The sequence below is a fragment of the Vombatus ursinus genome, unplaced genomic scaffold, assembly GCF_900497805.2.
Source record: "Vombatus ursinus unplaced genomic scaffold, bare-nosed wombat genome assembly UNPS02014797.1, whole genome shotgun sequence".
Taxonomy (NCBI): domain Eukaryota; kingdom Metazoa; phylum Chordata; class Mammalia; order Diprotodontia; family Vombatidae; genus Vombatus; species Vombatus ursinus.
In genome coordinates, this window is record NW_020954575.1 from 1,894,204 (window position 1) to 1,907,304 (window position 13,101).

General features: G+C 38.2%; 1 protein-coding gene across 1 annotated transcript in view; it reads right to left on the reverse strand.

Annotated features, from left to right (window-relative positions):
- USP32 (ubiquitin specific peptidase 32) overlaps nucleotides 1–13,101 on the reverse strand; it is a 260,532-nt gene that overhangs the window by 141,099 nt on the left and 106,332 nt on the right. The window contains exons 3-4 of the mRNA XM_027870297.1: nucleotides 8,100–8,205; nucleotides 7,347–7,465 (exon numbers count right to left, since the gene is read on the reverse strand). Coding sequence (XP_027726098.1) covers nucleotides 7,347–7,465; nucleotides 8,100–8,205 — 225 coding nt within the window. The remainder of the gene's footprint in view (nucleotides 1–7,346; nucleotides 7,466–8,099; nucleotides 8,206–13,101) is intronic.

Consider the following 13,101-nt stretch of genomic DNA (forward strand, 5'->3'; position numbering starts at 1 on the left):
TCTGGAAGAGAGTGAGACCAACAAACTTCCTGCAACTCACCCTCACTTAAATCCAATTTATACATGAATCAAAAGATATTACCTGTACCATTTTACCTATCTCAAAGTCAAATGGCGATAGGCAAGTGACAAAACAGTAGATGAGGATACTCTAGGAGCCATGGTCACAATCCTACACACAGGTGGCCCAGGCTATAGGATTGTCTTCTCACTGGAAGCAGCAGTGGAATTCAGCAGCCCCCTGGGTTTCGGAGAAGATTTTTAAAGATTACACTTCTCACCTCCTGGTACAAGGAAGGAGCTAGAAAAGATGCTCTAAAAAACTGCCTGCTTACCCAACCCAGGCCTGATTACCACAGCAGGCACGGATCCCACCCTGTAGTCGAAAAACAAAAAAAAAGTACAAAAACTTCTGAAAAGATGATTCCACTCACTATCAGTACATGGAATGTGCACACACTTATAGACAACACAAAATCCAGTAGACCTGAAAGATGAACAGCTCTTGTTGTTACAGCAGGTATTGCATCCAAATAGCAGCCCTGAGTGAAACAAGGCTAGCAAATAAAGGCCACCTTACTGAAGTTGGAACTGGATACACGGTTTTCTGGAGTAGTTGAAGTAAAGGGGAGTGCCATGAAGCTGGCATAGGTTATGCAATCAAAATTAATCTAGTCAACAAGCTTGTATGCCTACCAAAAGCAGTGAACAACAGGCTAATGACAATGCGATTGCCACTTGCAGGAAAATAACATACTACCATCATCAGTGCCTATGCTCCCACCATGACCAACCCTGATGAGGTCAAAGAAAAGTTTTATGAAGACCTGGAAACCCTTACCATCAATGCATCAAAAGAGAACAAGCTTATAATTCTGGGTAACTTTAATGCCAGAGTAGGCTCAGAATACCAGATATAGGAGGGAGTCTTTGGGAAGAATGGAGTTAAAAACAGCAATGGTCACTTACTACTGAAGACTTGTGCATCCCATAACCTTCTCATCACAAACACTGTCTTCCATGCAATAAAACTTCAGAAATGTACCCTTGCAGCAAACATTGGATTTTAATAGACTATGTGATTGTAAGAAGAAGAGACAGGATGTAAGAGTGATGAAGGCAATGTATAGAGCAGAGTGTGGGACTGATCATAGATTTATCCTCTCCAAGTTAAATATTCTCATTCAACAAAAGCAGCATCCCCAAGCCCAAATGACTACCAGAAGAATTAATGTCAACAGATTGGAGCACTTCTCTGAGCAGGAACAGTTTGTTGCTAATGTGAATATAAAGTTGACCCAACACACAGTTGGCAACACAGGAGCAGAAAAGGAGTGGGCAGCTTTCAGAGAGTTGGTGTACAGCACTGCATTTGCTCTTCTGGGTCAGAACAGTCACAAACATCAAGACTAGTTTGACGAAAATGATGGGGAAATTCAGAAGCTGCTAAACGAAAAACGAGAACTCCACGGGATAGTTCACCCATCTCTAAGAAGGCAGGATTTAATTCCATCAGAAGTACAAGCAAAGCTTAGAAAGATGCAGGATTCTTGGCTCAATAAGAAGGCAGACAAAATTCAGTTTTATGCTGATAGTAACAATCTAAAGTGTTTTGTTGTTTTTTTTTCTGATGCCCTGAAGGCTACTTAAGGGCCAAAGACCTATACTATATCTCAACTACTCAGTGTTGATGGAGCCACAAGGATTAATGATAAGGACATGATCCTAGAGGACCATGGAGGAAAACATTACGTTTTTCACAGGTCCCCCAAAATCCTTTGGCGGGCCACAGGTTGTAAAGGCCTGTCCTAGACAAATGGGCTGAACACTTCCATAGTGTTCTCAACAGTCCATCATCAATCAATGCTGAAGCCACAGACCACTTATTTCAGGTTCAAGCCAATCCCTCTCTAACTGAAGTTCCAGCTGAAGAAAAAGTTCTGAATGCCATTAGGCTCCATTTGTGTGGCAAAGCACCTGGTGCTGAGTCTATTCCAGCTGAGATTTACAAGGTGGGGGCAGGGGTCCATTGCTCATACAAAAGCTGACTGAAATTTTCTGGGTTATATAGCAAGAGGAGGTTATCCCCCAGGAGTTCAAGGACACCTCCATTGTCCATCTGTATAAAGGCAAAGGAAATAAGATTGTCCTATGACAATCACAGGAGGGTCTCTCTCTTAGTCATTGCTGGCAAGATTCTTGCCAGACTCCTTTAACAGGTTGATCCTTCACCTGGAAGATGGTCATCTACCTGATAGCCAGTGTGGCTTCAGAAAGGGCTGAGGAATGGTTGATATGGTGTTTGCTGCCCAACAAATCCAGAAGAAATACCAAGATCAGAACAGAAGTCTGTACAAAACATTGGTTGATCTGACCAAGGTCTTTGATACAGTCAGTCATGATGGCTTATGGAAAATTATGTCAAAATTTGGCTGCCCAGAGAAGCTCATCAGTGTTGTACATCAATTTTATGATGGCATGCTTCCCTGGGTTCTAGATAATGGATGATGCTCTTGATCCCAATCACCAATGGAGTAAAACAAGGCTGTGTGCTTGCTCTCATGTTTTTTGGCATGATGGTTTTACCCATGTTGTCAAACACCTTCAATCAGGATGAACACCACATCAAGGTCAGCTAACACACTGATGGCAAATTCTTCAACTTGAAAAGGCTACATGCCAAGACCAAAGTGGAGGGAATGCTGGTGCAAGTTTTTTTTGTTCGCAGATGACTGTGCACTCAATGCAGCCTCTGAAGTTGAGATGTAACAAAGCATGGATCATTTGTCTGCCGTTTGTGCTAATTTTGGCCTAACAATTACCACCAAGAAAACACAGGTTCTCCATCAGCCAGCACCACACCACCCATATGTGGAACCAATGGTTACAGCAAATGGAGAAGTTTTGAATGCTGTGGATAAGTTCATTTACCTTGGCAGTATACTTTCCAGGGATGTACATATTGATAATGAGGTTGACACATGCATTGGCAGAGCTAGCTCAGTGTTTGGGAGGCTCCAAAGGAAAGTGTGGGAGGGAAGAGGTATTAGACTGACTACCAAACTGAAGGTCTACAGAGTTGTTGTGCTGACCTCACTGTTGTATGCCTGTGAAACCTAAACCGTACACCAGTGCCCTGCCAGGAAACTGAATCACTTCCATTTGAATTGTCTCAGGAAAATTCTGAAGATCACCTGGTAGGATAAGTTATCAGCCACTGAGGGCCTTTCTCAAACTAAACTGCCGAGCGTTCAAACTCTACTACAGGGAGCACAACTCCAACAGGCTGGCCACGTTGTTTGATTGCCAACCATACGCTTGCCCAAAAGACTATCTTATGGAGAACTCACACAGGGCAAGTGCTCACATGGTGGCCAGAAGAAGCAATATGAGGACATTCTCAAGATCTCTCTTAAGAACTCTGGAAATGATTGCGTGACATGGAAGACACTGGCACCAAAACACCCAACATGGTGTGCTCTCATCAGAGAAGGTACTGTGCTCTGTGAGCAAAGCTGAATTGAAACAGCTCAAAAGAAATTCAAGATGCACAAATTTAGAGAAACCACCCTAAATGTTCACATGGATTATTTGTGCCCAACCTGCAGCACAGCATTCCAAGCTCACACTGGTCTGAGAAGCCATAGTAGGACGGATCATAACTTGACTCTAACATAGTGATGTCATTTTGGTCCTCTTTGAGAATGAAGGACAATAATAACCTAAATCTTTGGGGTAGGAGAGGTTTTTTTTGTGCTTCAGCATCCTCCACTGAAAACAAACCCCAATCTTCCCTATTCCCACAGTAACTTTCTATAGTTGGATTCTTTCTCCTTTGCCCGCTCATTTTTTTTTATTTGTAGCAACTTATTTTTTGTAAGCACCTTCAGTCCTGGGGTATGGTGGATGGTATCTCTGGCCTCAGATCCTCCTTCAGTTCTCCTCTCTGGCCTGGAATCAAAACCAACAACTCTGCCCTCCTGTAAGTGCCCACAGCCAGCAGCATCCCCATCCCACTGCTTCAGCCCTCACCAGGTGTTGGCTCCTTCCAGCCCAGAGCTATGTCTCAGCAGCACAGTTGGGTCTGGCAACCTTTATCAGCAACCTTTCTTCCATTTCTCAAGATCTCTCTTAAGAACTCTGGAAATGATTGCGTGGCATGGAAGACACTGGCACCAAAACACCCAACATGGTGTGCTCTCATCAGAGAAGGTACTGTGCTCTGTGAGCAAAGCTGAATTGAAATAGCTCAAAAGAAATTCAAGATGCACAAATTTAGAGAAACCACCCTAAATGTTCACATGGATTATTTGTGCCCAACCTGCAGCACAGCAGCTCAGACACGGGACACCCCACACTGTCCTGGAGGTGAAAGTTCCTGTGGCTGGGGCCCACTGAGCTAGCCCCAGGGTGAGCCTCTAGGTGATTCAGTGGAGCTAGCGAGGAGGTGTTTACTCTTCACAGGGACCAAACCTTGGTCCAGAGATTTTTCTTCTGATCTCCAATTGCTCCAGGAGGACCACTGTTCTGCCCCAACTCTTTACAGCCCCAAATTTTTACTGCTCTACATTTGCCCTTGGGTGCTATTTTATCTTGTTTGTGGGAGAAATCTGGAGAGCTTGGAATTTTGTGACCTACTCCAGCATCTTCCCAGAATCCTCTCCTCCACCCAGCTTCTTTTAATGCATTAATAAATGTTGAATGATTGGTTGCAGTCTTGTTCCATTAGTTGTGAGGTCCTAGAGAACAAAAGACTATCTTTTACCTTTCTTTGAATGTGCCTGGAACATAGTAGGTGCTTAATAATTGTTAAACGACTAACTATAAGAGCTTGTTTTTATCCATTATCTACTTTTTAAAGTATGGTAGCACTTTATATGCTTTTGATCTTTAAGATAATTGCTGTCACTCTTTCCCCCACTGCTTAGCACCATGCCAGGCTTAATAGGCACTCAATAAATATTGATTTAGACTTGAAACATACCTCCCTTTCTAAACAACACCCATTTGCTTCCAAAAACACCTACCAAAATAAAACCACACAAAAATATCCATAAGTAGTACCCACAAATACTATACCTCTATTTTCCTTCCCCACAGAGATCCAAAGCACTTCTAAATGAATAATCCAAGATGGTATAGTCCCAATATTCCCCTCCAAAGAACTTTAAAATAATGCCTCATATCAAATTTTGAAGTGGAAGAGCCAACAAAAGATCAGGAGGAGTAATTTTTTCCAACCTAAGACAACTTATGGCCTAATGGTAAAACAGGCACAAAAATTCACAGAAATAAAGAAATCCTTAAAAAGCAAAACAGGCCAAATGGAAAAGTACAAAAATTCAATGAAGAAAATTAATCCTTAAAAAACAGAATTGGCTATAGGGTAAAAGAGTTACAAAAGCTCACTGAAGAAAGCAATTCCTTAAAAATTAAAATTGAGCAACCAGAAACTAATGATTTCACGAGATACCAAGAAACAATAAAAAAAGTCAAAAGAATGAAAAAATAGAAGAAACTGTGAAATATCTCATCAAAAACAAATGAGCTGGAAAAAAGATCAAGAAGACATAATTTATTAATTACTGGACTACCTGAAAGTCATGACTTAAAAAAAAAAAGAGCCAAGCCACCATATTTCAAGAAATTATAAAGAGAAAAATGTCCCAATATCTTAGATCCAGAGGGTAAAATAGAAATTGAAAAACTCCACCAATCACCTCCTGAAAGAGATCTCAAAATGAAAAGTCCCAGTAATATTACAGCCAAATTCTAGAGCTCCTGCATCAAGCAGAAAATTCTGCAAGCAGCCAGAAAGAAACAAAACAAATATTGTGGAGCCACAGTCAGGATCACACAAGACAGCAGTTTCCATATTAAAGGAGTGGGAACTTAAAATACGATATTCCAGAAGGCAAAAGAGCTAGGATTACAAGGATTACAAGCAAGGATATTATAAGCAAGAATAACCTACCCAGTGGAACTGAACAGAATCCTTTAGGGGGAAAAAATGGAAATTTAATGAAATTGAGGACTTTCAAAATCTGACATCCAAACATAAGACTCAAGAAAATCGTAAAAAGATAAACAGTAAAGAATAACTATAAGGGCCTCAATGAGTTAAACTGTTTACATTCCTATATGGGAAGGTGATACATATAACAACTTAAGAACTTCATCATCATTAAGGCAGTTAGGAGTAGTCTACATAGACAGAGGGCATGGATGTGAGTTGGTACTGTTCGGATAATCTCCAAAAAATAAAAAATGTAGGGATGAGAAAGAAATGCACTGGGAGAGGGGAAAAGGGAAAGGTAGAACAGGGGAAAATTCCTCACACAAAGGAATCACGCAAGGAAGAGCTTTTATAATGAAGAGGAAAATGAGGGGAGAGGAGGGGGCTCCAATGCTTGCAATCCACTCTCACCTAAATTGATTCAAAGAGGGAAGAATATACATACACACTCAGCTGGGTATAGAAATCTATCTTACCCAACAAGGAAATAGGAAAGAAAGGGAATAAGAGATATGGGAGGTGAAGATAAGGGGACAGACAGATTTGAGGCAATGGTTGGAAGCAAGACAGACTTTTGAGGAGGGACAGGAGACAGACAGACAGACAGACAAAAAGGAAAACGAGACAGAGGGAAATACCCAATAACCATAACTGTGAATCTGAATGGGATAATCAAATGTGAAAAAACTGGCTACTCCGATCAATACTGTGATCCAAGACAATTCTGAAAGACTCATGATAAAAAAAATGCTATCCACCTCCAGAGAGAGAATTGATGAACTCTGAGTGCAAATTGAAGTATAATTTTCTCGGTTTCTTGATTTTTTTTAATGATATGGCTAATATAGAAATGTTTTACATGATTTCATATACATATATAACTGATATCATTTTGTTTCCTTCTCAGTGGGTAAAGAAGGAGTGAGACAGAGGGAATCTGGAACTCAAAATTTAAAAGAAAAGAATGCTAAAAATAAACAAATTATATTTCACACTACTTATTTTAGAGAAAATACTACACACAAAAATAATAATCACTATATAATGGGGCTGTTTATGATAAAAAAAGATTATATCTGTCCAGCAGATATACAAATTCTCAAGTTATTAACATGACGTATACCAAAAGTTCATGTTTATGTCTGTACTCTAGGCCATTTTTTCACACTGCCAAAATGTTACAAATGATGTTTAGGTTCCTCAGCCAGCCCACCAAAACCAATTTAATATATAAAATCTTTGAATATAGTAGAATAGCACCACCCAGGTACCAAGACTTTATGAATCCTAAACTCTACCATTATGCTCAACAGTGAAAAAGTAAAAGTACCTCTGAAAAGCACCTCCTAAGAGTATCTGGGACTTTTCCATCCACAACATGGAGCATCCTTTCCATTTCTTCCCGTACAACATAACTCCCAGATTCATTTGAAAAAAGACTAAAAATGTCTAAAAGAAAAAAAAACAGAAGAAATTAAAATTAAAATCATTGACAATAAGGCCAAATTTCTTTAGAAATACATTTTTAATACAAAATTTTCTGGGGTATAACTAGTTCATCCAACTTCATTCTGTTTTTCATGTGATAGCTGACACAGCTTTACTAGAATTTTTAATAACTGCCAAACATTTTTACTCTCTATTTAAAACTGTTGAGTATATAGAACAAGTATACTCCAGATATACTTTAGAAAAATATATATTAAAAATGTTAACTAAGAAATGCACTTGAATTCTGGTTAAGATATATTATATATTTCCTTTAAACCTCGTAGGTACTAGAAAATTTGGTATATACTTCTACTCATTTGAACAATATTACCACACATTACAAATAAAACAGGGGAACTGAGATTCCCTTCTCTATACCTCCCAATTTAGACTTAAACTATGCAAAAGATTTTAAAGAACAATTGGTTACTAAGATAAAGCAGAAAGCAATTTACTGAAAATAATTTAAATATAATTAACTAATGTAACTTCTGGCTTTGTTTGCCATGATAGACATCAGAATTGTAAGAGCTGTAAGTAAAATTGCTCTACATGTATAAAGTACTACAATTTTAATGCTCTAACTACTTACATTTTGCTTTCTCTTCATCTCTGCCTCTTGTAAGAAGGACAAGTCCTACTATCAAATTATTGAAATGTAGCCCTTTGGATGTTCCACCAAATGAACAGTAGATCACCTAAAAGAAAGAAAAGAAAAAGATTACTTCAGTTGTGAAATAATAAAGACACAGAAGAAGCAGGAGAAGAACAAAAACCATTACTTGGGAGTTCAGGGTTGGTTATCTTCCAGTTTAGGCAGTAACTGCAGCAAACTTTAATTTCTAACTATACTTCCAGGAAAATCTTTGCTATATTTTAAAAGGTCTGGTGCTACTCATTTTTTCTTTTACAATTATGAAACAGGTCCGAAAACATATTACATCTTGCCTATAAGTATCACTAGCTCATTTCCCTATTGCTCTTTGAGGCAACAAGGTGGCAGAGTGGATAGAGGACTGGACCTGGAGTCAGAAAGATCTTACTTCCAATCCAGCCTCGGATACCTACTAGCTGTGTGACCCTGGGAAAGTCATTGAAACTCTGTCTCAGTTTCCTCACCTGGAAATGAGGTTAATTATATCACGAATTATGAACTGGCCCAATTGTTTGGGGAAGAAATTGGAATCATGTATCAAGTCAGTAAATTGTTCATATTCTTGGATATAGTGAACTCATTACTGGATTTATGCCATCAGGAGGTCTAAGACTCTAGAAAGAAGATCCTCTGTGTGTGTGTATGTGTATGCATGTGTGCACATGTGTGTATGTATGTATGTATGCATGTATTATGATATGTGTGTATTCCTAAAAACATTTTTGATGGCAAGTAGCAAAACCTAGTCAGTGGTGGGGAAGTGAATACCCATCAATTATAATACATATAAAAAATTTACGATATAGGAATAATAATGTAACATCAGTAGTGTAAGAAATATCAAATATTATTAATCCAAAGAAACAAAGGAAGACTTATATGACCCAATGCACATCAAAGTAAAGAGACTCAGGACTACAATAAAAACATTACAATCACGTAAATCAATAAAACACTAAAAAGCAGACAAACTTTGATTAACAATTACTGACCAATAAATACAGGACCAGAGAACTGATGATGAATTCCACCTCCTCTTTTTCAGAAGAGAAGTCTGGAACTGAGGACATGAAATATGCATATACTGTCAAGATATGTTCAAATATTATAAAATACTTTTCTTAGTAACAAGGAAAAGTTCAAAGAGTGGAAGATTTACAGTACAGAAATGATTAAGGAGAAATAAATGACTGGTATAAAAACAAAATGCATCAATAAAACATTTTTTTAACAAAGAAATGACAAAAATAAGTAATTAATGGAGATTCCACGTACAGCACCATTCTGAATCTCTTATTGAAGAAAGGATGAAATAGTGAATATACTTCTGTATAGTTTAAAAGCCTTTGATCTTTTTAATTTCTTATCCCTGAACAATGTTTTCTAATGTTTTTTACTGTTCCTCCCCACCCCCATATCCATCACTGCATTTAAGTCAACAAATAACAGGTATATGTTGATTTAATATGGAATGTGTTGAGTTTTCACTTGAATTTCCTTACTCCTCATCACGTAAGCACATAACCTTTTATTTTAAGTCACAGTATGCATTTTGGAAATGTTTATCATGAATAATGCAATACATCAAGTGTCCCATGAAATCGTGATTTTTGTTCACTTTCGACACATGATAAAATCAACTCCATTAACTTCTTCATTTGTTTCTCCAAGAAGAACCAATAAGCCATTCTCCAGTTTAGCTGCAATCACCTTTTATGGTTGCTGGGTTGTTTTTTTCATTCCCTTTCAGAATGACAAAATTAATATAATTTAGGTCCTCTAGTTCTAGTTTTAGTGACTCAGTCACTAGACAATTACCTCATGTTTAGAGCATCTACAATTAATGATTATAGGTAATCTAAAATAGTATGACTCCGTACATTCTGCCCCCTTTACCACTAACCACCATGATACTGCTGAAAAAGTGGACCCAATGGATTAAGGGCCATTTTGTCATGGCAAAACAATTTATCTCCAAGCCTCTTGGTGATTAGCTTCTTCTTAATTAACTTGGGCAGATCTTCCGAAAACAGAATATCTGTTGAATGGACTATGTGAAGCCCATTGAACAAGTGAAACTTGTATTCTGCTGGCCCACCTTAGGAAAGTCAGGATTCGGAGCAGCTAGGTGGCGCACTGGATAGAGCACCAGCCCTGAAGTCAGGAGGACCTGAGTTCAAATATGGCCTCAGCCCAAACACTTGACACTTACCAGCTGTGTGGCCCTGGAAAAGTCGCTAAAACCCAATCTCCACCCCCCCCCCGCCAAAAAGGGGGGGGGGGGGGGAGAAAAGAAAAGCCAGGATTACTTCTAGTCCATAAATGAGGCATCATAAAAAAGACTCAATGGAGGATTTTTTTTTTCTGTTGCATAACTATACTTAAATACAAAGAAATACAAGGCATATTTCCTCAGGCTTTAAGAGTAAGTTTTTATTCAGATAAAAAAGAAAGAAAAATCATGCAGTTGTAGAAAGTAGAACAGCAGTTGCTAACCACCACACTACAGCCAAGCTGATAATAAAATGGGTACATCATACTCTGATGCACCATGTATGATTTGCATGGTGAAATGGAAACAATATGTTGATTGAAAGGACCTTCATGAAACTGCTAATGCTAATACATAGTTTGAGATAGAAAAGTCACAATGTCTGCCTCCCCAGGGTCAACAATTAACTGTAAAAAAATTTACAAGGGAGCTAGATCTTGATATAGTCTAATTTGAACATAACACTAAAATAAAACTAGTTAATTACAACTATGTGTGTTTTTGCACCATATGGAAATGCTAAGTGAGTAGAGAATATACTAGAAAGATATGTAAATCCCACTAAAGGAGTTAAATCTAACAGGTGGAAACTCGAATGCAGTCAACAGACCTAAACTCTAACCCTGAGTTCAGCTTAGACTTCACTATCATGGGAAAGTAACTGGCCTGTGCCTTGGTTTCTCTAGCTGTAAAATGGAATTAATCCCTATCAGTCTCAACTCTGAGGGATGTTTCAAGCATTAAATGTGATAACAGGTTAAAATGAGTGAACATATTAGAGGAGTACTACAAAACCAAAGTCAGAATCTAATAATAGCTTTTTTTTTCCACAGTTGAGTGAAACAAACTACAGATCTAGAATAAAAATAATCCCAGCACTGTTACTGACGTCCTGTGGAATTATGAGCATAGGACTCTTATCTTTCGGGGTCTGTTTTCAGGGGCAGGACTCTATTGCATTGCCCATATTTGGATCTGGGTCAAAGTCCTGCGTCTCAGTGAGGGGGAGCAAGACTTTCATCAGAATTGGTTCAGAGGAAATAACATACACACTTACAGGGGAAGGGGATAAGAGCCTAGGGCGAGTGGTAGGGGGTTACCTGATAGACTGGGGGAGATAAAAGTCAGAAGCAAAACACTTTTGAGAATGGACAGGGTGAAAGGAAAGAGAGAGTAGGATAAATAGGGGAAAAATAGGATGGAGGGAAGTACACAGAATTCATATAAAAAATTTTATAAAAAGTTTCTCTGATAAAGATATCATTTCTCAAACATATAGAGAACTGGGTCAAATTTATAGCAATAAGGGCCATTCTTCAATTGATAAATGATGAAAGGATATGAATAGGCAGTTTTCAGACAAAGTAATTAAAGCTATGTATAGTCATACGAAAAAATACTCTAGAGAAATGAAAATTAAAACAACTGTCGGATAATTTCCCCTCCCCCATCTCTCTCTCTCTCTCTCTCTCTCTCTCTCTCTCTCTCACACACACACACACACACACACACACACACACACACACACTATCAGATTGGATAATATGATAGAAAAGGAAAATGACAAATGCTGGAGGGGATATGGAAAAATTAAGACATTAGTGCACAGTTGGTGAGGTTGTATACTGATTCAATCATTCTATTGAGCAATTTGGAATTATGCACAAAGGGCTATAAAACCAGGCATACCCTTTAACCAAACAATACCACCACTAGGTCTAACAAGATAAAAAAAGCATAAGGATCTATATGTACAAAAATATTTACAGCAGATTTTAGTGGTGGCAAAGAATTGGAAATTGAGGGGCTGTCCATCAATTGAGGAATGGCTGAACAAATTGTTTTATGTGATTGTGATGGAATACTATTGTCCTATAAGGAATGACAAGCAGGATGCTTTCAGAAAAACCTGGAAAACTTACATGAACTGATGCAAAGTGAAATGAACAGAACCAGCAGAAAACTGTACGTAGTAACAGCAATACTGTATGATGATCAACTGTGAACGACTTAGCTATTCTGAGCAATATAATGATTCAAGACAATTCTGAAGAACTTATGATGAAAAATGCTATCCATCTCCAGAGAAAAAACTGATGGGATCTGAATGCAGATCCAAGCATACTGTTTCTTTACTTTCTTTATTTTTCTTGGGTTTTTTGGTCTGTTTTCTTTTACAACATGACTGATATGGAAATATGTTTTTCATGACGGCACATATATAACCCATATCTAATTGGTTGCCTTCTCAGCGAGGAGTGGAGGGCAGAGAGGGAGAGAATTTGGAACTCAAAAATTTTTAAAAACAAATGTTAGAGGGCCAGCTAGGTGGAGCAGTGGATAGAGCTCCAGCCTTGGAGTCTGGAGGACCTGAGTTCAAATCTGGCCTCAGACATTTGACACTAGCTGTGTGACTCTGGGCAAGTCACTTAACCCCACTGCCTAGCCTAAGAGCGCTCAAAAAAAGTTAGAAATTGTTTTTATATGTAATAGGGGGAATAACATATTAAACTTAGAGATAAATAAATAAGAGAGCACTATGTGTAACAAACTCAAAAAACCATACAAATGTGACCTAATAATAAGAGTGTCTGTTTTTCTTTTTAAAAAATTTTATGCATTATTAACATTTCCAATGATAATATTCAAACTTAATTATGGACCTCT